Source organism: Mus caroli, chromosome 6 (assembly GCF_900094665.2).
Source record: "Mus caroli chromosome 6, CAROLI_EIJ_v1.1, whole genome shotgun sequence".
In the NCBI taxonomy this organism is placed as follows: domain Eukaryota; kingdom Metazoa; phylum Chordata; class Mammalia; order Rodentia; family Muridae; genus Mus; species Mus caroli.
The window spans coordinates 103799537-103826528 of NC_034575.1; the positions used below are offsets into that span (position 1 = coordinate 103799537).

The 26992-nt window shown below is 44.9% G+C and overlaps 1 protein-coding gene across 13 annotated transcripts in view; it reads left to right on the forward strand.

Moving 5' to 3' along the window:
• The window catches only part of Itpr1 (inositol 1,4,5-trisphosphate receptor type 1), a 336899-nt gene that overhangs the window by 218936 nt on the left and 90971 nt on the right, over positions 1–26992 (forward strand). For 4 of the 13 annotated variants that reach the window (XM_029478976.1, XM_029478978.1, XM_029478979.1 and 1 more), the window contains 4 exons: positions 2270–2305; positions 3461–3511; positions 9051–9183; positions 11117–11307. In XM_029478976.1, coding sequence (XP_029334836.1) covers positions 2270–2305; positions 3461–3511; positions 9051–9183; positions 11117–11307 — 411 coding nt within the window. The remainder of the gene's footprint in view (positions 1–2269; positions 2306–3460; positions 3512–9050; positions 9184–11116; positions 11308–26992) is intronic. The other 9 variants (XM_029478977.1, XM_029478985.1, XM_029478986.1 and 6 more) reach the window with 4 other exon arrangements.

Sequence of the window (26992 nt, forward strand, 5' to 3'; positions counted from 1 at the left end):
TAAGAAATAAAGACTGTACATCTGATGGCATCTGCAGAATCGGACGTGCTTCTCTGGGCAAAGAGAACTGAGGCAGAGTAGAGAATTAAACAAATAAACAGAACACGATACACCAGTTCCGGCTCTGTCTTCTTCCTTTCCCTTAGCTTTGGTGTTGGCAAGGGACTGAGGATAGCTGCTTGGGTTCCTGCAGGAAATCCCTGCCTGTAATCCTTCTGTTGTTATCATATAGAATGCACCTGACGGACGTGCCCGTGGAGCCTGGCCAACACACATGGTAGAAGGCATTACATTCATCTCAGTCTCTGGCCAAGCTAGCACGTGTGGGCAGGTGCTCTCACTCGGCTCTGATGTGTCCATTTTGTACGGAGGACAGAAAGCAACACTGTTCACACAGAGGGGGGGTGGGAGGGAGTTGTTTTCTTCTCTTTTGTTTTTGTTTTTAGCCTAAAGCAGGAGGCAGACAGACAGTAAGAGGATTGTGTTGTTATGTTAAGCGTTTTGATAGTCCACACACCTCAGCTCTGATTTTTTTTTCCCTTGCTGTGCTTTGCACTGACTTTGTCTCCCCGGAAGATGTGGCATTGGATTCCACGTGACAGGTGCTCTATCTGGGCCCGACTGAGCAGCCCCCTGAAAGTTCCTCTCTACCCTCCGTAAAACAGTTTGCTCCCATTGCTCTTGCATTTTGCCTGCTGGGATATTAAAGAAAGACAATTTTTAAAAATTGCACGATAGCAGCTTTATTACGGGAATTTTGTCCGCTGTGGTGATCTGGTTACTAACGTGGTTGCCTTGCGAGGCCCTGGAGCTCAGCACCCACCCCAGGTCTCACAGGGTCAGTCTTCAGGGCTGGCTTGTCACTGCACAGCCACCTTCTGGCTTAAGGAGAGGTGCACACTGCACAGTGTCAGAGAGCAAGCAGGGGCCAAGGTCGTATGGTTACAGCATGAGCCCTGGCTTCATTCCTTGGCTCCAGCCTGTACCTTGCACCACTCAGCCATGCTGCCGGAGCGTGACTTGGGTCCAGGGCATCCCACATAGGATCTGATAGGTATGTCTGACATTGGTTCCCTGGTTCACGCACGTGTCCTTTGGCTAGGCTCGTGGCACTATCTTCATATGGAGCAGGAGACTTTTCTAGCCACACCCTTTTTGAGCTATCCATTTACATACACAGAGAGAGAGAGAGACAGAGTTAGAGTTAGTTCATGTGTGTATCTTTTGTGTATATCTTCCTCCATAGGGAAGGGATTTTGAAATAGAGTTTGGGGTGTTTACATGGTATGGCAGGAATGGTCCCAGGAAATCTATCTGTGACACCCCTAGGGGATACATAAGGTTAAAGGTATCATGCTCAAAATTCAGAAAATCCTCTTGTCTCAGAGGTTGTAAAAGAGGATATGACATTCGGTAAGCCTCAAGCAAAGCCATCCACTGCAGGATGGGACATGGAGTGGCAGGGACAGGAGAAAACGTAAATCCATAAGCGGTTTTGGTCCCAGGGGAGTGGCAGTGAGGAGCCTTGCCAAGCCTGAGCAGTGATGCTCTCTGTCCCTTTGGTCCATCTCTGTGCCTCTCGAAGGTTCTGTTCCTGTCACAGTACAACGACCCTTCTCATTGCCCAGCAAAACCCCCATGACCAGCAGCTCTCCTTCGTGCTGAGTTAGCCCTTCAGTTTCCATACTGCTGTAACACACTACCTGGCTAAAGCAGCTTATCTGGGCGCACAGTTGACATCCCACCGTGGCTCAGAAGAGATTGGTTGTAGCTATGGTAGATGCTCTCCAGATCACATTGTACCACGAATCAGAAGTAGCAGGGATGAATGCTGGAGTTTAGCTGACTTCTTCCTTTCACCCTATTTACTCAGTATGAGATGGTTCCACTCAGAACTAGGGCAGGTCTTCTCAGGTAAACCTGAAAGTGCCTTCTCAGACACCCAGAAGTATATCTTCTGGGCGATCTGCAGTCTAGTCATTTTGATGGTAAAAAAAAATTATAATCATCACAGTGATATTATTCTATTTTCTAACATTAAACCTGTATCTTTTATCAGTCATCTTTCCCACCACATTCCATTTACTTTAAACATCAAGTGGTTGGTCCTGTCAACAGCCCAGCCCCATGTAACGGGTGATTCAGTGAAATCGCCTGTCTGTGACCTTCCTCTCTGTGTTTTTGTCCTTCAGTGTTGGTCTGCAGACTTCTCTGTGGTCTATAAAATGCAAATGCCATGACTAACATGCTTCATTTTACTCCCAACTAGCTGCCACAGGCACCGGAAGCTGAGAACTCCACAGAGGTGTGTTGCCCACCTGCATTTGCAAATATAGCAAATCTGGGTGCTTTTGAGTTGTCCCAGTCCAGTGTGCGCATTGTCTTGACGAGCCGTCCGTTCTGGCATTGGGCAGGGGAGGGAAGACTGTGTAGCAGGCTGGGGACTGATCCGCTGCTGCTTTGGGGGTAGAAAGTCCTCTGACAGTGGAGCCAGACTAAGCAAGCTCCAGGTGAGAGGATGCACCATTGGAGGGCTTCACTCTTAACCCTTTTCCGTCTGGACCTGAGAAAATCTGGCGTGTTAAGATCATTTCTGCTGTTGTACGGAACTGACTTCAGATCCTGTGCAAAGATCACGCACTTTTGAAAATCTAGGCAAGAATCTCTAGTTTTCATAGAAACCACCAAGAAAGTTGCACAAGGCAGTGTTTTCTGCTCCATCCTTCACAGTCACCAGCTATGCTGGCTAAATGAACGACCAGAATTGATTCAAGTGAGTAAGATCAGAGAAACTGTTAGGGCAGGCGTGTTTCCAGGTGTGAAAGCTTGCTGTCAGAAACTGTGGTAGATTGCAGGAGTTCAGGCTGAAATGAAAGGTGCTTCGTTGGAGAGCAGTTGATCAGAAGTGAGAAAAATCAAACACAAACGATAGAGCCCCTGAGGTGCAATGGGGATATTTTCCCGGGATAGGCCTGTCATATTCTAATCAGAGCTCGCCACTAGCAGTTTTGATTAGAATCCCCATCTATTGGTGGCTTAGGGAGAGCTGTGGTCTCCTGTATGTGTCTGATCCATGCTGTATGTTTCAGTGTCCTTACGCATGTGCTGTTCAATACTGCATGTATGAAATCATAAGGAGCTGCCCGGTTGAGTCTTGCTTTACAGCCCCTTTTGGGTTAATATAACAGCATATCCTATAGAATTACCATTCATTATCTTTGGAAAAACAATTGGCCCAAAAGCTCACTTGAAACAGTGTCGTGGGAGGTAGGATCGGGATGCCGGTTAAGTAGAATCTAAAGTATTCATCATACCTTGGGAGAGAAACCACAAAACGAGAGAATTCTTTTATGTAACCTTGACTGTATATGAGCTCACAATGTATTTTGTTTGTGACTGATGCTGAAGATGGTAGTGTTTCCTTAGTGCCATACTTAAAATGGAATTTCTGCATGCTTAGCAGGAGCTTGAACCAAGTCCACCCCTGAGGCAACTGGAAGACCATAAAAGGGTATGTAGCCTTGAGTCTCTCGGGTTGGGAGCTGATGGCTGGAACTCCCCCCCCCCCCGCCCCCTCCCCCCAGCCACACAACTACGATTTAAAGACAGCTTCTGTAGGTGTTGCTATTGTCCAAACATGAATCGGCTTAGGACCGATCATCTGCTGTATAGAGGTGAAGCTAACTGGCAGTTCTGTTATCTACCTGAACAGAACTCTGTACAACCAAGGTGCAAACAATAACCAAGTGAGCACCTCACACCCTCCTTCCCTGAGATGGTTTTCTAAATAGGTGATGGGAGAGCTTTGTGCTTCTGTAGTGACTAGTGATCCTTCCAGCTGGCTCACAGTAAACACAAAGGCATAGTGTCGACAGATCGGAATTACACCACCCAGCTAACTGTGAGTGTGCTAACTTCCTCCTTTTCCCTTCAGCCAGTTTTTTACCTGTGCAAGTGTGTGTCCCAACAAACACATGCAAATTCTCATCATTGGATTGTTCGTAGGTGCACAGACTTCATAGTTGGCTATTGTTATTTAATGTTACATCTCAGCCTTGGGTGGGCAAGGAAAGCTAAGGCTTTGAACACTAGGAGTCACATAAAGCTCCCCCAAATTAGGAAAGGGTTTGTCATTTTTCGTTCTTCGAAAAGGAACAAAATAAATGTATGTTTGCATAGATTCTTAGAAGAGGAATGTGCCTAGGACAAGGGATTGATACTTTCTTACAATGCTGGCTATGTATTGTCAAAGAATTTTCTAGAATATCTCACATATACATATACATGTACACACACACATGTATGCATGAACTTGCTGACCAGCATTGGTTTTTCACATTATCCATTTCTAGAGAAGCTGGGCATCTCGGTTTTATTAGAACTTATTCAGTATTGTGCAAGACATATATATATTCCCCTGTGTCAGTTTTGAACAAAGTATAAGTTATCCCAATGGCAAGGTCTTTACTCCCGTGCCACAAGTTAGGAAAGTTGAACCTCAGAAGTTTAGCATATTACTCAAGGTCACAGGATTAGAAACCTGGTCTTTGTAAAGGCTGCCATGGGGTTCTGGGCATTTGTGTCATGAAGAGTTTATTTCTGAGATAAATGGGTTAGATACCTATGCCCTGTTCACATCCAACCCCTCCCCTGTCCCTCTGTCTTTCAGATTTTGTTCTGTTTTCCTGCCTTGATAGAGAAGTAAGTTTTGTGATTTCTGCAGCTAAGAAATAGTTTACAGGAAGTTTACATTTAGGCCAAATTTGGAACATGATACCCCTCTAACAGACTGTATGCCCTGCGGCTCACTGACTAGGGGCACATTACACTTACATCCTTTCCAGGATTTTGCCAACTAGTGAAGAATTATTCTATACCTTAGAAAAAGGTACCCACCCATCCTTCATGCCCTAAGCTTCTCAAGGGACTCAGCATCAAACAACAACAACAACAACAAATCATTGGTATTAGAATCAGATGCAGTTCTCCTTGGCTGGGTATTAGCTGTCTAATTTGTATGTTATTTCACATTCCTTTGCCCTGGTTTCTCCCACTATACAGTGGGAATGACACTAGTCTCTGTTCCTTAGTACAGTAACACTGAGCCATGCACATAAAGCACTAAGCCCAGTGGCTGAAGTGTTTGAGAGTTTCACATTGCTTTTAACCTAGCAGTTTGAAATGCTTGAGTGATTTTGTAGACAGCAAGGTTAAGAAAAGGGAGAGGTTTTTTTGTTTTTCTTTCCTTTTTGTTTGTTTTAATTCAGGTGCTGTTGTAAGTACTAAGATGTGAGAGGCTCAAGGTCTAAGAGGTGATCTTGCCTAAAGCACGAGCTCTTTTAGTGCTTGGAACCGAGGAACCCAAAAGGCCATCTCCATCTCTTTTGGAAGCACTGCATTGACTCTTGGGTACCTTGCTCAACACATAGCTATATTCCCACTCAGCTCATTAGCAGCTCAGCAGGACAGGAGCGCAGGACTGATGTGTGCCCATTATCATTATCTAACACGACACTTACTACAAATGAAACTTCCTCTGAAGTTTTGTTTTCCTCCATCCTAGGTAATACTTACTATGTGTAGAATTTCTTACCTGAGGACAAATGTCTGGTATTTGTCTTCATGCTCTAGATGCCATGGGGGAAGCGAGGAGGGAGAAAAAAGATCTATACTCCTACAGCTCAGGGCCAGAGCTGCAGTGACAGTGCCGGGAAATCTCTGTCTTCTCCTTTGCAGTTAGTTGCTGTAGCCTGGTACCTGGCAAACAGCTTAGTGCTCGATGTTGAGTAATTCCAACCAAGATGATTAGGAAGGCTTTTCTCTAAAGATTTTAACTTTGCCTAAATTAAAACAGTGGCTCAGAAAAACACTAGAGATTTACATAACTTTTGATAATGTTAATTCACAATCCTCTCCTGTCCCCTTTTATCCAGAATCCTATCTTATTTCTGTACAGAAAAACAAAGCAACTTCAATACATTATTTAAGAATAAGCCAAAACAATTCCTACCCGCTCTGTTCTTTCTATATATTTACATTTCTCTGTGTGTGCATGTGCATGCACACAAACACACACACAAACACACACACACACTCATTGATGTGAGATTAATATATACCACAAATCGTATAATAAGAATGGGGAAAGTTTGTGGGTGGAATGTGTTCTACAGCCTCCCTCAATAATGAGCACATTTCATGATATTATGGGGGAAAGTGTACCATTTGATGCATCTGTTGCTATGGTAACTGCTAGGGTTTTTCTGTCGAGGAGAGGCAGGATGCAAATGTGCAGTCCCTCTGTATCACTTGGGCATCCGGGCTGCATAAACACAGACTTCCTGTGCAGAGCCCACATGTTCCCTTCTTCTTCACCTTCTGCCTGAGTGATGGCAAACAGACCCCAGTGCTGCTGCTCCCAACCCCCAAATCAAGAGTTGAAAAGAAAACAAGCCTGGGAGGCGAAAGCCTGAGGCCTCTGGTCCAAAGTGGAACTGCTGTGTAAAGGTCAGGTGTGCACATTTGCTGACTGCCTCCCATCGCTTTTCTTCTGATTTGACCACTCAGCTCAGCTGTCTTCCTGACTCTTCTCTTGATGGCAACATAGATGGGCTGAGAGCACGGTGGCAGATCGGAGGTGTCTTCACAGCTGCGAGGGGATCTAGTCAGAGGCTTCTGAGCCTTTGCATAGGTTCTGCCTTTCCCCAGACTCTTCTCACTCAAACTGGTAGCATACTTTATGTCAGGCTCCTTTTAAACAGGGGTTATATTTAATCTTTCATTCAGCTCAGAGGTAACCTGTCTTCCCCATTTCTTTCTTCTTGGATATTTCTTTCGAATTTATTTTCTCCCAGAGTCAGCTTTTAAGTCCCCGGTTTCCCAGTGACAGCTTTGGGGAATGCTGATTGGCTTGTCCAAGCCCCTGGGATAGTCAAAGCTGCATCTTTCTATCAAGATGGGGTTTTCTGAGCCGTGAAACAGCTCGGTACCGGAACTGTTTCTCCCTAGCAGGGCATTTCATTTTGAAAGCACTTTAAACACTGCAAGTGACTTCCTTGCTGGAAACCGTCTTGGTATTATGGACTTTCTGGTGGTCCAGGTGGAAAATGAGTCTCATAAGCAGACAGGAGAAAATGCTCTCCCATTTGGGGGAAGGGGGATGGAGAAGGGAAAATTGAGGTTTTGGGGTTCCACCCCCCCCCATTTCCTGCACATTCATGTAAAAAATCAGCACCAGGCTTGTAGCACCTTCCTCTCTCCTGGTTTGCTTCATCCATGTTTGTCCCTGTGGGTTCCGGCATAAATTAACAAAGGAGATAAATGTGGCAGCATAGCCCTAGTGATTGATAGACTTTTCCAGTTGGCAGGATCCAGGCTTCTGCCTTTTCCCTTTCTTCCCTGGCTGCCTGCTTCTCTCAGGACAACCCCCCCCCCCAATCTGTTCCCCCCTCCAGCTTGTTTCACAACCCTTCCCCCAGTCCCAGACCTATTCTCAGCACTTCTTAACAAATCACTTTAAATTCTACTGACTCATGCTTCAGTTCCAGGTCTCCTCAGAGCTCTTGACTATTTTAGAGACCTGCTAGTTCTCAGCACCTCCCTCTGCCAGACTCCCCACGCCTCTCTCTTGCTACCCTGGAGGAACTCCAGGCCATACTACTTTGCCCCTAGGAAACAGTCTCTGGGAAATGTACAGTCGGTGGTCCAGGACTCCCTTAGCACTGGGATGGGAACGGTGTTAGAGCTGAGAGTAAGCTCACCCCTGAATGCTGCATGCATCCTAGTGTGGCAGAAGAAGTCAGATTGCTTCTGTCAGAGTTCTAAGAAAGGGTCATTATGTCCATACTCCGGGGTTTTGTTAATGATTATATTTTTAAGCTTTTCATTAGGAAAACCTTGAAATACATATTAAAGGAATAGGAAGAGTTTGGGGAACTATCTATAACTCAACTTCATCTATCAGCTCCTGCTCATTCTTACCTCTTCTGTCTCTTCCTTATTTCTCTTTTTCTTGTGCTATTTTTAAGCAAATCATGGTGGCGGTTCGTGCATATTGCTTACTTTTGATCTGTGTATCTCGCACTTATCCAGCTTTCTCAACGTTCCTAATGCAGCCTCTTAAAAATGTTCCTCCTGCTGTAGTGACCCCCAACCATCAAATTATTTTCATTGCTTCATAACCATAATGTTGCTACTGCTACAATTATGAATCATAAGCATCTGTGTTTTCCAATGGTCTTAGGGGACCCCTGTGAAAGGGTCATTTGACCCCCAAAGGGGTCATGACCCACGGGTTTGGAACCACTGCCTATTTCCCGTATCATCCTTCTCTGTCGTCACCATGTGGCCCCATCAGCCGTCTTTGTAAGAAAGGCTTGCTGTCAACTGTCATATCAGCTTACACTCTTACTGTAAGATCTTATTGCTTCTTGGGCCAGGCATCATGTCACACATCTTTAACCCCAGCACTTGGAAAGTAGACAGAAGGACCCAGAATTCAAGATAATCTTTGACTACAGAGTGAGGTTAAAGCCACCCTTCTGTTACACACTGCCTCCAATACGGTTCCCCTTCTTCACACCCTCAGGAATAAACCTGGTGCCTGGGTAGCATTTTTTTTTTAATATACTGCTATGTGGAAGCTGACCTGTAAAATTTGCAGTTTGCCCAAATTTTATCAGCTTAACCCAAAGGGCTTTTCATTTGTTTTTTTGTGGCTGCTAGTTGCCCTTCCGAATTACTGTTCTGTCTTTACCATTGTGTGAGGGGGTACTTCAGAATTTAATAGTGTAGATTGACACCAATTCTTCAATAAATAAATTAAATAAATAAATAAACCATGTTCTGTTCCCTGAGAAAATATTGGAAGTTGACTTCAAAGTTTCTTAAATGCTTTTTATTAATCTCTTTTTTTTTCCACTGAGTGAAACTCGGTTGAATATACCTGAATATCCTGTGTATGTGTGTGGGGTTTTTTCTTCAATTTAAATATTAATCACTCAATTATGCTTTAAATTTGAAATCTGATTTCATTATCCTGTTTAAATTAGGGTGAGGCACTCCGGCAAATTTTGGTCAACCGTTACTATGGAAACATCAGACCTTCAGGAAGAAGAGAGAGCCTTACCAGCTTTGGCAATGGCCCACTATCACCAGGAGGACCCAGCAAGCCTGGGGGAGGAGGTAGGCTCCGTGCTGTGCTAAGGAGCATCTTGTGTGAACTGAGCATGTCACAAGGAGCTGTCTGCTTTTGCTTGAAGTTGAAACTTAGATATATGGAAGTTTTTTTGGTTTTCTTTGTTTCTGAATTTGTTTCTCTTTGTTGTTGTAACTTCTTTTGTGTTTGGATGAAACATCGGTGTGCTACATGAACATGTTTCCCTATAGCATAGCATTTCTAAGCAGGTATGTTTTCCATACATCCTTTGTTGTTCTTCCCCAAGCCGTGACCCTCTTGCTGATACTCAGATGATGTGGGAAGCTAGATTTCACTGTCTGTTGTCCTGTGCTCATTAGGAGCTGTGCTTACCCATAAGCTGATGAGGATGATGGCAGGCAAGATGGTGAAAGCTAGCATTTATTATGTGCCTGCTGAATGCTCTGAGGGCTTTCCCAAACACTCTGCAAGCTACCCCTTTACAGGACAAATACTGTTTTTTGGCATAGTTTAACAGAAAAACAAAAGTCTATTTCAAACCCCACACACACACAAAGTTCATACCAAATATATATATGTCACCCAGTGCTCAAGACACAAAAGTGAGTTGTCGAGATATAATTTTGGGGTTGTGGTATTATGGGGCAGATTCAGATCCTTAGGAAGTTCCATGCAATACACAAAAGACATATTGTTTAGGTGAAAGCGATGGCTCTATAATTAAAAGCACTTCTCGCACACGTAGAGGACCCAGATTTATTTAGTTCCTAACATTCATGGTAGCACACAGCCATCTGTAACTTTAGTTCCAGGGGATCCAATACACTCTTCAAACACCTTAGGACACAAGGCATCCTTGTGGTGCACTTAAGTAGTACAGTCAGGTTAAAACCCTCACACACATAAAATAAAACACATCTGATGTCTTTATAATCCTGGTATTTAATGCTCTTATCCTAGCACCTTGTGGGGAGGGTGCTTGGCTTTCCTCTAATGAGAACCTGAGGTCTGTCTGGTTCGAAGGGCTTTGCAGGTTTCAGTGATGGAGCAGTTCCCGGACACTCAAGAGATGGCACTCGTCTTCTCAGACCCCCCATAGCCCATGATTCTTGCAGGACCATTTCTCAGGCCACAGCTCACAACTGTTTCTCTGTATCATCTGAGATGGGTTTTTGACAGATTCTTGAGGGAACTGGAAGGTATCTCAATGGGGAAAAGCGTCCATATAGTCTGCCTTACAGCTCTGGCAGCTGGTGCACAGGTCTTAGGACTGCAGTGGAAGTAGCACCTCTGTTGAGCTCTGGACAGAAGGAGTGATAGATGGGGTTTTGCATTCTGGAGTTAATCAGTCCCCATTTCTATGTTTTCTTGTTTCAGTTATTATTAATAATAACTGAAGACATGTTCTTAAATATGAACTTTCCAAAAATAATCAGAAACCATCCCACTGAGTGCCATGGGCCCCTTCTTCTTCACTGATTCATCTTGTCTTTAGAGCTGTGAAGAGGGGGACTTCGTTTGTTCACACCTCCCCTTCCCCCAGCTCTTGACTTCATGCCAAGCACTGCCTTAATACTTGGTGAATAAATGAATGAATGAATGATGTCAAAGAAGGAGTTTGTTAGAAAGAAGGCCAGTGGTGATTGTTTTAGGTAAAGCTTTTCCAGGAAGAGTCTTAAGAGATGTTTCCTTTTGATTTGACTCTTAAACAAATTATGCCCCAAGTCTTTGTATTTTAAGATACCATATTGGCTGAATGGTTTGGGGTCACTTGATGAAAATGTATCCATTTTCCTTCATTTTGCCTGCCTGAGTTCAGTACCATCTTTGCCACTTGTAAATTTAGGTGTCCTGAGACAGACATCTACTATTTAGAGCATTAAAGGTTGGCACTTAGTAAAAATGCAAATCTCTCATAGCTTTCAATGTCTTAATAAGAGTAATATTCTGCCTTTCCAGGGGGAGGTCCTGGATCCAGTTCCACAAGCAGGGGTGAGATGAGCCTGGCTGAGGTTCAGTGTCACCTCGACAAGGAGGGGGCCTCCAATCTGGTCATCGATCTCATAATGAATGCATCAAGTGACCGAGTATTTCATGAAAGCATTTTGCTGGCCATCGCACTTCTGGAAGGAGGCAACACCACCATCCAGGTAGGAAGCTGATGAGACAGCTGGTGCTGTACCCTAGTTCTGAGGGCCAGGTCCCCAGGCTGAGCCTTGGTCTCATGAGGGAGACCTCATTTTTCTCGTGCCATGACTATTGTCTTTTCAAGTATAGTTCCAAAGTATACGGTCTGTTTGAACTGCAGTGTAGGTATGCTGTAACATGTATCAAATGGATGGTTAAAGGTTTGTCTATCTTCTCTATTCAGGAATATAGAAGCTCTTGTCATTAGACAAGCAGAAAAGTGTTCAGACTTGGGTTGTTTAGAAGATGTAAAATGTTTACCTGTCCATAGGCTCTGTAACTACGGTTAACTATAAACTCTACCTTTAAACTGAAAGCTCAATGAATCAAATGACTAATAGGGAAAAGAGACTTAGGCTAGGTTAGTCAAAGATGGATAAATGACTTTTCTGTTAACTGTACATATCTTTAAATGATATTTAAAATATTAATATGTTGCCAGGCATGGTGGTGCGCGCCTTTAATCCCACTCGGGAGGCAGAGGCAGGTAGATTTCTGAGTTTGAGGCCAGTCTGGTCTACAAAGTGAGTTCCAGGACAGCCAGGGCTATACAGAGAAACCCTGTCTAGAAAAAAACAAACAATATATATAAATAATATTTAAACAATATTAATTTGGGCAAATGTCCCTGAATGGACCATTAAAAAGAGAGAGAGAGATTTGCTTCCTCTATGTGTATTGTGTGCCTGTGTGAGTTTATATACATAATATGCATGCAGGTACCCACAGAGGCCAGAAGAGGGCATCAGATCCCTTGAACTGGAATTACTCTTGTAAGCCACCATTTTTCAGTTTCAGGATCTGAACCTGGATCCTCTGTTTAAAAAACAAAGAAACAAACAAACAAAACAACAACAACAAAACCCTCTTCTTTCTAGCTCCACAGAGTTCATTTAAAGGAGCCTAAATGTGTGTGTCCGTATATGTGTGTGTTACAACCTTTACATACAAATGGCTTTTTCTTTCATTTTTCTGTCCTTTAAGTTAGGATCTTCCTGGGTGGTGCAGGCTGACTCTGATCTCCTGGATTCAGATAGTTCTTTCCCCTCATCTTTCCTAGCAGCAGGATTACAGGCACAATTATGATATTATGCTAGACTAGAAATGGCATTTAAATTGATTGTTTTTATTTTAAAAATTGTGTGTTTATGAGATATGTCTCTCCTTGTAGTAGGCTTACCTGGAATTCACTATGTAGACCAGACTCTTGATGATCCTCCTGCCTCGGCCTCCTTAGTTTTAAGCCCTTTAACCATTTTTAATATCCCATTCTGCCTGAGTCTTTCTTTCATTGTGAGCGTACTGAATGAGGCTTTCTTTGGAAGTATGTACCTATGAACACAGACCCGCACTCATTTTGATCCAAACTTTGTTCAGGTTAATTCATATGATAAAAGGTTTTCCCCTCTGTCTATATTCGACCTGATACTTTCTTGGCTTTACATTTAAATTCAGAACTTATACTCTTAGAATATCTTCCTATATCAGAAAAAGGTTGTTTCTCCCTAAGGATAGATGTGTTCTGAGCCAAGACACTGACTTAGCAAACACAGGATGGGTTAGACTTTAGCCTCTGCTCACTCTTCCAGCCTGGAACCCTGTGCCTTGCATAACCCACTTCAGGGGCCCTTCTTTCTGCCCTCCAATCCCTACTTGACCCAACACACACTTCAAAGTTTATTGTGCACAGAGATTTGTGGCAATGAGTTACTCACCCGTGCCAGTGGCAAAGTCTATTGCTTGACTGAGTGGTCACATGCACACATGAGTTCATGAGTCATGATACATTGAGACTGCTGTTAGGTTTTATCTGGGTGTGAGAATGGCTGGATTCATGGGCCCTTGCCCTTGTTGGGGTACACTTCCTGCTAGTGCTGTATGCACAGTGTCAGCTCCCTGTGTTGCCATGGTAGCAGTGGACTTAGATCGCCTGTGGTCAGATCAGTTGGTCTAAATATCCACTTGGTCAGGCAGATGTTCTACCAGCTGATCCACATGCCCAGCCACCTCCCCGTGTTTTGTTTGTTTGTTTGTTTTTGTTTTTTTTTGTTTTGTTTTTAAATAAAAGCTTTACTAATTGAAGAAATCTAAGAATTTCTGAGGTAGTTCTCAAAAAAAGAAAAAACTTGAATGTCTAGCAAGGACAGAAAGCTACATGTAAGAACAGAGTCTATGGCTTCCCAGTGAAAAGGGGTTGGGCTGGGGAAACCACTTGTTGACAAAGGTAATGAGGAGATATCTCTAGATAATAGTCAGACAGACAGTCAAACAAACAGACAGACAGATAGACAGATCGGTATAAGGAGATAAGGAGTTTGTGAAAAGTTTTCTGGTGACCTGTGCTTTCAAGGAGGGGGCATAGGATTACGAGGTTAAAAACTAAACATGAGGCCCCCCACATGGGAAGATTGGTTAACAAAGCCCAGAGGAATGTGAACAGGGATTGGGTCCTTGAGACTGAAGAGCACTGTGTAAGAGAGCGTAGAGAGCCCAGATGAGAATTGAGATTTAAATGGAAAGCAATGTACCCCTCTAAGGAGACTCAAAACTATCATTTAGGGCTCTAACTCTGTCATCAGAGGGTACATAAGAGACAGTCAGTAATTCACAGTTTATCTGCTAGCTGGGCATTGTGATACACACCTTTAATACCAGCACTTGGGAGGCAGAGGCAGACAGATTTCTATGAGATCAAGGCCTCCCTGATCTACACAGTGAGTTCTAGGACGGCTAGGGCTAAATATAGACAGAGACACTGTTTCAAAAACAAGAACAACAAAAAACAAATTTGGGGTAACCCCAGTCCATGGGAAGTAGATGCAGGAGGAGGGAGAATTCAGTGTAAACCACCCCACCATAGCAAGTTTAAAGGCCATGAGGCCCAGCCTCAATAAAAACAGGCGCTAGTAATATAGCTCTTAACTCATGTGCACAAGGCCCTGGGTTCCGCCCTCCTCACTGAGGAGGAAAATCAAAAGATACAAATGTGCTAAATATGTAGTATTAACAAGTCTAGTGTCCTAATGCACAGCTTGAGGATTGATACAGGTAATGAAACTGCAGGTTGTATGAGATCTATGAAAACAGATATTTTTTTCTGCTGTTGCCATGGAAACAAAAAAATAAATGTATGTGGAGTATGGGTGGATTGGCTTCACTGTAGTAAGTTTTATCCTGTCTATACATGCGTCACAATATCATGTTGCATACCTTAGGTATACACAATGAAATTTATTTCTTGAAAAGGTTAAATAGCAATGATATGGGGCTGAGTTAGTAAGCCCCACCTTCTGATGACTCCGAGAACAACAATACTAGCTAAAGAAAGGATCTGTAGGGGGCACAGGGGAGCCAACTGCGTGCTAGAAAAACCTTCTTTATCTTTGTGTAGGTGACAGTTATGTGATTGTGTACATGGTTACACACTGAGCTTGAGGTGTGTTTTAGTAAGTGATAAAAGAGGGGGGAGGGAGGGAGGGAGGGAGGGGGAGAGAGAGAGACAGAGAGAGAGACAGAGAGAGACAGAGAGAGAATGAATGAATATGAGCACGAGCATGAGCCTAGACCTTGTTGGGACCCTGATGCAAGAGAGAAGAGGGATAGACTGCAGTGGGTGAAACTGACACCCTCTGCTGGGGCCAAGTCTGGACCCCGAGACTGAGCTGGCAAACTGAGTCCCGCTGAGAGGAGGGCAGATGTCCCTGCTGTCTCTGGAGGCTTTCTGTCCCAGGAATGAGTAGATGCTCTGAGCCACCATGGGTAAGGGAATAAGGAAGCGTGGGGCGGCTCACAGAGATGAGACTGCCAGCTCCCAAGGCTCACTGCTGAGGTGGAATCTGGGGTTCTGGCAAGACGCCCTGTTTCTCAGAGCATCCGTCCTGACAGTGATGGAGAGGCAGACAGAAGCTGTTTTTCCTTGCAGCTCTTTATCTTATTCAGGAATTATGAATATTAGCTCCGTGTTTTCACACACTCATGACTCACGTGCTTTGGCGAAAGATGAGATGCTGCAATGAGGTCTGGTCAGCCACTCCTGATAGAAGCACTTTCTTTCTCTCCCTCTCCAGGGAACCAGGACACCAATGAGTAACTGGATCGGGTGTGGATAAGCTGTAGGCTTTAGCCAGTATGTGTGGACATAGCCTTCAGGTTCTCGATTATGCTCCCTCTGTCTCACCCCTTTCTGAGACACCCAGGGCCCCAGTCTGACCCACTACATGGTATCAGGCCTATGGTGCAGGGCCTGTTCTTCTAGCATGGAGTCGCCTTGAGAGATCCCTGCTTTGCCCCAAGCTTTTCTCTGGAGGAAATAATTTAGAGCTAGGGTTGTGTCTGGGACCAGCTGAGGACAGGAACCCTAAAGACCCAGGGAAGGTGACTCAGAGTTTGGTCTTGCTGGCGAGAAGCCGGTTTAAAGTAGTAAATGACCAGCTGGGAGGCGAGTCTGCCCTCAGTTAGGATCAAAGTGGCTGTTATTAATGATTGCTGAAATAAACGCTGTGATCCATGAAAGACAGGGTCATCCTAACTGGAACTCACTGCCCATTACCACTTCCTGTTCTGTGTGACGTGCACGTTCTCATGAAGGACAGCGTGCTGTGGCCAGATGGGTTTCCTGCTTTGTTCTTGCCAGTGCAGGTCGTCAGAAGGACGGCAGAGAGAAACAGGCAGGGCTGTGTTTTAGGCTTGTGTTTAAAGTGCCATCGACCTACTCTGATTCGTCTTTATATCAAAAGGAAAGCAGTTTTCAAATCCTGTATTATGTGGGGTTCAAAATCTATCTTTCAGTTCACGTTCCCCTGTCTGTTGTGTCAGCGAGCAGACAGGGACTTCTGAACCCTCGCAGCTTTAAAGCAAGACTTTTGTTTGTTTGAAGTCATATTAGCTGTTTAGTTATTTCCATGGGGAGTCCATTTCTTAAGTCATGAAAATAATTATTAAAAAATAGTAATGATTGGACAAGTGAGCCATAGGACGACACCCGTGCAGCAGGTACTCAGCAATGAAAATATGCTAAGCTGGTAAGCAGTCAGTAGATAGGTCCATTTCACACACACTAGGCTGAATGAAAGAAGTCAGTGAGTGTGCAGACAGCAACACTCTAAATTGTATCTATCGGGTTCTTTGGAAGGACAAATGGTGATGAAGACCAGATCAGCCCTCAGGGTCAGGGGTCACAGGAGAATTCGGTCAAGTGTAGGAACACGGGAGTATTTGAGGCCATAGGGGTGTTGTGTGTCTTCCTTTTCTGGCAGTCACACAACTTCATATGTGTGTGAAAAATATATCCAACTAAATACCCAAAGAGACAGTTTGGTAGCATGTGTCAATTTTAAAAATTAGGAGAAGTGAAAAAGATAGGTCTAGTGAAAGGGCCACAGCCAGCTAGCATCCAGCTTGGCTTCCTAGGCTTCCTCTGCAGGATTCCCCTTCATTCAGTGTCTCATCTAAGACTGGCAGCTCCCCTGTGAGGTGTGTACACGTGACCTCTGTGTGCTATAAGATGAAACACACTCAAGGAAGCGATGGGTCAGAGCTACAGTTAAACTTCCCATGCTGTCCATCTTTACTGTCTATCACCGAGTGACCTCTTCAGATCCCAGGAGTCACTTGGTAGCAGTCACATGCTTCTGTGGGCTGAAGCTCAGCGAGGTGACACTTTCACCCCATGTGGTCTTGACTGGGGCTGAATTCATCAGGAGGTTGGGACTAGAGTCGTCAGCATGGCCACTTGTTTGGCTGTGAGAATTGGTTCTCAGCTTGAGCTGGAGTGTACTGTTTTTCGGTATGTGGGGCACTTCTTCCTACAACATGGTGGCTGGGTTCTTTGAGAAGTGCTCGAAGCAATAGAATTTGAAGCTGTTCATTGTTTTCCCCCACTACGATTTATTTTCATTTTTAATTATGTGTGTATTCTTGTGAATCTGTGAATGGGCCTGTCCATGTTTAACCTGTCCATAGGTACAGTAGGAGTCCAGAATAGGGCATTGAATCCTCCAGAGCTGTAGTTACAGGTACTTGTAAGATACCAACTATGGGAGCTGCGATTGAAACTCTGATCCTCTAGAAGAAGAGTTAGCACTCTCAACCACTGAACCATGGCTCTAGCTCCCATTCCCTCTCTTACCAACACCCAGCTGTACATCCTTTTAAAGCCTGTGCTCAGAATTGAGGGTGACATGCCTACTACATTCTAGCCATGAACCAACGTGGTTGCATAAGGTCTCAGCCTGCTGTTGGGAGGGGAGCCTGTAGAGGAAGAGAGAGGGCATTGGTAGGGCTGTCCCTGGCATCAGTCCATTTTCCTTCAGTTATAATTGACTGTGCACCCCAGCATAGGCCAGTGAAAGCTACAAGCGGGGAAGGACAACACTGTAATCTCTGGAATTGAGTGTAGTTTTTCCTTGGAAGTGCAATCCCTTCTTTGTAGAAAATGTTGACACACATCCACTCCCTTTGGATGGAGTGTGAAAACTCAGTCTTGTCTTGAGGATCAGGCCACTGGGGACCTCAGCTCTCCAGAAATCCTGGATTTAATTGGCCATACTGTCAAAAGATTTGGTCAGTAGGAAACCAGAACCAATGGCACAGGAACACTTGCTCAGCCCTCTTGTCCTGAAACCCCCATCACTGACCTCTCAGCATCTGGATCCCTGACAACTGCCAGAAGTCAAGGTTCAACTGTCCTAGTGTAGTGTAATAGACTTGGAGGAACCCTGTCCCCAAGGTTTTCAGAACCTTCTTTCTCTTCCAAGGCTTCTCTCATGGTGGTAACTCTCCTGCCTGGGGCCTTCAAAGCAGCTCTGTTTACAGGAGCGTGAAGATGGTGGCACAGCCCTTGAGCTTTCTGGCTGGGTGGGTGACACACTTGTCAGGCAGTGGGAGATCAGGCTTATCTTGAAGGCTGCTTCCTGCTGCTTTGTCCCTGATCCAGTGCCAGCCCCCAGAAGAAATATTTCCTTTCTGCTCGATGTTTTGTCGCAAGTGGGAAACTATAAAATAAGCATTTGCTTATGAATTAATTTCTGGCACACAGAGCACTCAGTAAGCCTCATGGTGCTGTCTGTATATCCGTCCTTCACGCCCGTGCCAACTTCTGTGTTCCTTCCTACTAAGATGTTCCCACCAGCACGGGGGGGGGGGGGAGTTCCCTTCGTTTCCTCTTCCCTGCAGAGGACAGGGGTTGTCCTTACCTGGAATGTGGAGGAAGAAAATCTGTCTATGAACTTCCATGACTTTAAAAGGTTAAAAGCTAATACAGATGTTTGGAGAGGGATGTAGCACTTTGTAGCAAACTAAGGGAATAATTTTTTTTTTCCTCTTGGAATACTTGCCTCCAGTTGCAGAAGCACAGTGATTTTCATGTATCAAGTGACTGCCCACGGCTATTCCTCTGCCAAGGTCTGGGTTACAGACACACCCAATGAAAGTTTTCCCTCTGCACGTACACAGTTAGAGGTGGAAAATATGAGGTGCTCTGAGTGCAGAAACCAAGCTGTGAGTTCAGCTGAAAAGAGAGAGTTCCCTGATTCATGGGGCCTTTCCCCGACCACTTTTGAAGGTTGGGTTAAGAAATGAGTCCCAGCCGGTCTGGGATATGACATCGTACTCTATCTGGACCTATCACTGCAGAGCACAGCGTGGGAGGAACTCATTGCTTTGATTGTCTGCGACCCCCTTCCCCCCCAACCCCCCAAACACACATCACAGAAAGATAGATACATGTAGAATAGTGTGACTTGACTCTCTGGTAACAAACAGAAGGGCAGCTTGTGGGGAGATCCGCCTCAGTTTGATAGGGCAGTCACCCTGAAGAGGAGGAAGAGTCTGCTGGGTGAGGGAGTTACATAAACGGGTGTTGTTTTTGGCAGGGGAGTTAGAAATGAGTCACTTTCAAGTGGTGTTTTCTAACCTCAGGTTTTATCCATGTGGAAAGAAGTGAGCTAACCCCAGAGTCAGGGACTGTTCTCCCCCAACATGTAGGGACTTGTAGATGGTTTTTGGCATTAAGACTGATTAAAACAGCCTGGCATCTCCAGGGGGCGCATCCCACCCCACTCCCAGAACTGTGCGTGCCAGTCAACTAGAGGGATCTGAACAGTGAGGCCACTTATACTTGCAAAAAAACAAAACAAAACAAAACAAAACAAACCACACACACACATCTAGGGTCTACCTGTGAGTCCTGGCCCTCCTTTGAGAATCAATGTGTAAATATGCAGAGATTTGGTAGAGAGCCTTGAAAGGGCAACCTGTCACACAAAGGGCTCTGACCTCCTGAGTGGGACATTGGAATCCAGCTGTGCCCTTGTCAGCCTTTAGTAACTTTGAATTTGAAGATTTCTCTTCCCTAATGGGGGTTGGAAAACAAAGTCCACTCTGGAACTCTCCAGAAGATTAAACAAATAGCAAGAGGGTAAAGTGCTTGACCCAAGAAATGCCCTTTCTTCAGGCCTCCAGCCAAAGTGCCTTACCTTTCCTTACCTAGTTGCTCACCTGGAGAGCAAGCTGCTGACAGGTGCTGCCTCTCAGGGCCCCTGCTGAGTCCCAGAAGGTGCCTTGTGTGGCGTTCACAACTCCTCCACACTCTTAAGACATTCGGATGTTAGTTTCTATTGTTTCATGAAGTTCCTTGTCATTTAAAGACAGGTTTCATTTATTAGCCTTGATTTCTGTCAAACATTTCTGGTTGTTTGTTTGTTTCTGTGAAGTGGCCTATCACCCAGAGAGGTCTGTAGGATGTTTTGCTTTCTCTTACTACCTTACTTACACCTTTCTGACCATATATTTAAGATAATTTGAACATCCTGAAAGTTAGGAAATACGATTGCCTTTGGTGTATAACTTCTTATGCTGGTAGCCATGCCAAATGAGCAGAAGACAGATGATATTCTTTTCCCCTGGTTCAGCCTTTTTCTTTTCCCTCCCTCCAGTGCCTTTGACATGTGAGTGTATTGTCCGCCTATCGTTCTCTAGGAAATCAGGTGTCATTGAGCAGAAGTCCTTTGGATTATTGGCCTAAATCCTGCTCTCATAGAAAGCCATAATTCAAAAATAGCTACTGTCAGGGCTGAAGAGATGGCTCAGTGCATAAAAGTGCTATTAGGCAAGCATGAGTTCTCATGAGCATGTAGTCACATGTGTTCCTGTCACCTATGCACTGTGAGGGGCGGAATCAGGAGTGTCTCAGTGGCTTGATGGTCAACACCAAGCTCTAGGCTTAATGGAAGGCTGTCAAAGGAACAAAGTGGAGATGGATAGAAAAGGATGCCTAATGTCCTTCTCCAGCTTCCATATGTGTGTGAAACACTCAGCAGTTACCACGCTCAGGCACTAGCCTGACTTACTGACAATGTGAACTCTCAGAGCTCTATTCTGATTGTTAGTGAGTCTGCCTAAGTGACAACCTTTGGCAGTGTGTGGGTCTAAAAGCATTCAGTTTGGCTGTTAAGCCAAGACACTGCTTTAAGAATCGCCAGGCTTATTCATCCAAGACTGACAGTTGTGTTATTAGGAAGAAGCACAGCTCATGGGGATAGTCCTTCTAGAGATAGTAGAGACCTGATATTGTTCCTTCCTGAATGGTAAAATCCCACTACAGACAGAAGAAGACTTTTACATATATCCGCTCTTCTGGCCATCCACAAAGAAAATTAAAAGGCGAGAAAGGATAAAGAGCAAAGTCCTGTTCTCCTCCCCTCCTGTAAAACACAGAGGCTGCAATAGAGTTCTAAGACCAGACATCTGAAGGAACGCTCAGATTCTGCAGTCTCTGCATGACTAAAGAGCAGCAAATAAAAATACAAGAGAATGGGCTAGACAGAGAGATCAACGGTTAAGAACACAGGCTGCTCTTCCAGAGGCTGGTTTCGTTCCCAGCACCCACATGGCAGCTTACAACTACCTCTAACTCCTGTTCCTGGTGATCTGACACCCTCTTCTGGTCTCTGTGGTCACAGCACACCTGTGGTCCACAGACATACAAGCAGGCAAGACATCCATTTACATAAAATAAAAATAAAGCGAAAGAAGATGTCAGAGAATACTTCATTTATAAGTTGAGCCTGTTTCCTTTCATCTAGACACACAGCAGATCTAGACTTTCTTCCTAGCTCTTCTTCCACTTCTAGGTCAGTACCCATCTGCACTTGTCCTTGTGACTTCTGAACATGCAGTACAAACTGATACCAGATTCTCCTTCTTACAGTTTGCTTTGGGATTGTTAAGCAGAGGGCCAAGGACCACATCTAACCAGCTGCTCATGTTTGTATAAAGTTTTATTAGAACACAGCTGTCCTCCAGTGTCCTTCATGGCTGCTTCCACTTACAGGGGCAGAGCTGAGCAGCTGAAATAAAGATGGTGGCCCTTTGTCATGCCGTTTTTCATAAAATCATTTGCCAACCTCCATGCTTACTTGATTGTTATGACTGAATAATCATACAAAGAAAAGAGGCATGGATTTTATTTCCTTGTTCTGAGTTTGCCCATACCCCAGATCTGGCAGTTATAGGTTTTAGATATCTGACCTTCATCAGATGAATAGTATCTGAAGTCCCAATCTATTGTAGCCACTTAGCTAACAATAGCAAATTCAGGGTAATGAGTATCTTCTCTGTCTATGTGTCTGTCTATCCATTCGTTCTTCCCTCCATCGAGCCTACCTTCCTTCATTTTGGAAGTGGGGTCGGGTTGGGTTTATTTTTAGAGCACTATTTCCTTCCTCCAGATAATATCCCCTTTCTCTTTATTATAATTCTCTACCTTTGCTAGCTGCCTTTTATCCTAGATCCAGAAGGCATGGCAAAGCAGTCATCCTCAGGGAAGTGTCCATGTGGCTTAGAGTCTAGATACCTTAGCTTCCAGACTTGTGATCTGTGAGCCTTCTCTGACCATTCAACCTAAGGGCATCCCATTCTTAAGGTTAGTCACTTCCTTGTGGCCTTGTGGTCTGCTATTTCTGTGCTTCTCACAGAAATTCTCCCGGAGGAAACAACAAGGATTCCTAAAGGCACATAGTTACCTTTAAGATACCTGAACTGTTGGGACCTTGTTTCCCATCTGTCTCCTCCTCCCACATACTTCCTGCATGATCTCATTCATTCCCAAGGCATCCAGCCAGCACTTATGCCAACAGCTCCCGAAGATGTAGCTCTTGGCCCCACCTCTTTCCCAGTTTCTAGATCTCTGTTCAAATCTCTTTAGAGCATCTTTATCTTACTTAACTCTTAAGTTAACATGACCCCAGTCAGGCTGCCATCTAGTCTCTTTTCTTCCATGCCATTTGTATGCCAAGAGTCACACATGAGTCATCACCTCCAAGCCCCCAGCCACCTCCACTGGCACCCATAAAGTTGTTAATTATTTTTCTTTGTTACTGTTGGTCACAAATCAATTCTGTGCCTGTTTGATCTCCCAGTAGTTTTCGGCCAGGATTCAGTTACAACTTCCATTCAGCCAGGGAATTGCTAGAGTCAATAAAACGTATAGAGCAGCCTAGCAAGGGTTGGAATGGGACAGAAAAACAAGCTTTCATCTTTGGAGCTCATCCTCTCGGTCACCTTGCTGTACACCCTACCTGCCTTGGCTGCATGATACCTGAATTGGATGCTTTTCCCATGCAGCAGCAGGACAGCCCTTCCATAGCTACCATGTCTTTCTTAGCATTATTGTCAGTGACACTTCCTAAGAGAAGCCTGGTCATCTTGTCTCCTGTCTTCAAAGTCTCCCATAGAGAACAGACTCGATTGACACTCTGGTGATGTCTTTGGATGCCCTGTAAAATGGGGCACTGCCTAGGTTTCTGCCCTCTCCTTCCCACATATTGTCCATTCCCTGTACCTGCATGCAAATAAACTGGGTTAGGCAAGAATGTCTGTGTATGTGTCAGCTGAGCTGAGTACCTTCCACATACGGTCTCACCCACAGAGTGGGATCATGGGCACCGACTCATCACACTCAGACTGAACATGCTTCTTCTGCTAGCATATGCGGAAGCTTTTTTGGAGCACTGGGTGGGGCAAGAAGATTTGGCCTGGGCCCCCTTGGGTCTTCACCCAACTCCAGGTGGGATCATTCGTTAAGGCACTGTGACTAGAGGTGGAGCTCTCCCTGCCTCTGCCTCAGGGGATAGATGAAAGTTTTCAGAATGGAAGCAATTTCAGACAGGGCTTGGGAAGCCTTCCAGGCTAATGGAAAGTGGGCATGTCCCATATAGAGCAAAATAGGTTCATCTGAGCCCAAGAGAAACGAATGTACAAAGGCAATGGAGAAATATCTTAGGGCTAAGTTTTTCATTTTTTCTTCTTAATAACAACCTAATCATAACTAATAATAAATAAGGAGTACCGGAAGCCAGAAACTCAGCGTGGTGCCCTTTCTGCCTGAGCTCATTTTCACTTTGTGGCAGTCCTATGTAAAAGGTGCTACTGTGACCCCTTTATTTGCCGAAGAGGAAACGGGGTCCCAGAGTTGAATGCACTTAGAATGCCAGAGCTAGCTGGCGCTTGCATAGATGTTGTTTCCTGACACGTCTTAGTTTTGGTTTCTCTGAGACTCTTCCATCAAATTTCCTAACATTGACATGGGTCCATTCCCCCTTTAGGGACCTTGCATCTTTTGTGAGACAAATGGCACGTGAGCCTTCTCATTGGAGAATGCTCTGGCGTTCTAGTACCTCAGAAGATACTTGGGTGGTTAGTTTTGTTTTGTCAGTAAACATGGTCATATATGACATAAGAAGCCATGAAAGGCTTTTCCCTTCAGCCTGGGTATTGCTCGCTTGCCAAATAAAACTTGTACACGTTACAGGTTTTACCTCCAGCAAGTTTCAGGTTCCCAGGTCCATGAAAATTAGTGACAGGAAGACTCTCCTGTGAAACTGTGACATGGAAAGCAGTTGGGTTATATGAGATGCCCCCAGTTACGGACGAGGAAACCAAGGCTCCACCTGTCCAGTAAATCCAGTATTACTCAGTCTCCAACTGTCAGGACCAAGGTTTGAATGCAAGTCTTTCTCCCTCCCCACTCTTTCACCTACATTCCATATGACACAGTCTTTGGGTCACACAGGCAGGAAGTTCGTCAGTCAACTGTTCACCCTGACCATGGCCTTGTTAGTAGTGTCTGCTTTATCTTTGGAGGTGAGAGAAGGCCATAGTTCTTGATTGATCTGAGCAGCAAGCACTTGCTGCTTTGGCCTAGGCAATCAGTTTTAAAGGTTGACTCATGAACCCACACAGGGAAGCATATTCAGTTTCATATTGTTGTATAAGCTTTTCTTCAGTTTGCATTTGTATTCTCATCATGCGTAGCTCTGTCTGGCCAGAGGCGAATATATCCACTGTAAAAAGGCTCCTGTTCAGTCGCTACATTTCTCAATGTTTTCTGGACTACATGTGGAGGGAGCGGGATTGCTGGGATAGACCAGTGAGGGGTGTCACAAACCCCCTTCTACTATTCCCAGTTTGGCATGTATGTGTGAGATGTATGCCTGCCTTGTATTTACAAGAGGAAGTATCCCATTTAATTTTATTTTCACACTAAAGCCGAAGTGTTAAGAGAACATAGTGTTTTAACACTCTCTTGGTTATCAGCTGCAGAGCGGAGGTTGCATATTGTCACATACAGTTTTCTGAGTACATTTCTACATTTGTTACCTGGCAACGTTGCTGCGTCGGCACATGAAGATGTGTTGGTTTCTGCCAGTTCCCCACTCTCTGTACTGTAGAAGAGAGAATAGCTGCTTCCCTGCAGGGATGGAGAACAGGGGAAGGCATGGAGCTAATGGGCTTATAGAAAGACTCCCTGCAGTCAGTGTCACAGCCAAACCTGAGGCTGTCCGGAGGCGTTTTCTGCGACTGCCCTGAATCTTGTGCTTCTTTCCTCCTCGGTTAGGGTTAGGTGAGGGGTTTGTGCTTAATCACCATGAATCCTTGTTGCTGATCTTTGATCTTTTTAAACTAAAAACAAACAACCACCACCTCGTGTCCTAGTCGTTATATGAGTCACCTGGACCTTTTTAATATTGTGACAAAGATATCTTTAATTGCTTTCATTTGATCCCCAGCCTCCTGCCTGATCTAAGTGCTGAGGTTTTGACTACCTCTGACTTCTGATAAGGAAGGAAATCCCACAGTACAATGAGCGCCGCTGAGCTGATTATCGCCCACCTGAGTGATTTTGCTTGCCCAGAACGCTGAACTTACCTAGACTTGGAGCACTAAAGTGGCCCATCTTTGTGCTCTAGGGACATCACATCCCACCCTTCATTTGACTGATGCCTACCGGTCCGATCTTTGAAAACATTTGAGTTGAAACCCTTGCATTATGGGTTTAAAAGTCTCCCTAGTCTACACCGTACATTCTAAGATTCAAGAAAAGCTTCCTGGGACCAGCACCTGTACTGTTGTCTTGAAGAACAATCCACTAGGGAAGTTTCCATGGTAACAGTGTTTGAAACAGTCTGACAGCATCCACAGGTTAAGCAAGAAGTCTTCTGGCTCAGGGGCACCATCCTGTAAGCACAGCTCCTCAGAAGGAAGCCTAGGAGAGACTATGACTGAGCTCAGGCAGGACTCAGCCACTGGAGGGCCTGGCCAAAACAGGCCAGGCTTTAGGGCCTGTTGGTTTGGCACAGCAAAGCTTCTTGGTGTCATCTTGTTTGTGGGAGGCCTTTACAGCCTCCTGGATTCTTACTGTCTTGCCTGTGTCTGAAAGGTAGTTAGAACCCAGCCCTCAGCTGGAAATCTTGATCTCTGCTACTAGATGTTGGGTTTCAAACCTGGGACGAATGGTTGAGGTGGCTATGTAACATGTCAAAGCGGGCCTGGCCTGGTGCGTCTCCCCATGTCCCTCAATCCTTACCTGTTACAGGGCCCTCTTGGCTGGCACACCCCAGCCCCTAGCTTAAATTTCTCCAGTCCAGGGGCTGGGCCTTTTGGGTTGCCTGCTCTTGGTGTCTGTTTGGGTCTTGTGGATGATGCACATGGATCTCGTCTCTTCCCCCTCCCCATTTCCTCAAATAGTGCCTCTCCGTCTAGTCACATCTACTCTGGACGCTCCAGATGTGCCTGCATACTCTAACTCTGGGCTCCCTCTCCTTTTTATCTACAATAAACCGTCTCCTCCACCACCATACCTAGGGGCACTCATGCTTGCTTTCTTTTCCATTCTATTTCTTTGTTCATTCTGTCATCTCCCTGTAAAACCCACAGGAGCCACTCTCCCAAGGCTCTGCTGTGGGTGTTTACCCTCAAGTTTTTCAGTTTTCATCAGGAAAGGTCCTAAGAGGGAATCCCAAGATGTTTCACCCGTTTTTGTTACTGTTGTGTTTGTTGGGGTTTTTGTTGTTGTTCTTGTTTTTTTTTTTTTTTTTTTTTTTTTCCAGAGAAAACTTGCCCCAAGGATTCCTAGCTTTGGCCTGAGTTCCTTTTAACTCGGAAGTCTGTATCCTGCTGTTTAAACATTAAGATGGTTCCCTTAAAGTCGTCAACCTGCAGGCCAAGGCGAACTTTAAAAAAAAAAAAAAAAAACCAGGTCATGCTGCATGTTTTTGGTGAGCACAGGAATCAACAAAGCGCTGTTACATAACTTCTATTTATGTCCTCCTTGCTCACTATCTGCAGGCAGGCAAGAGTCGCAGAGCTGGG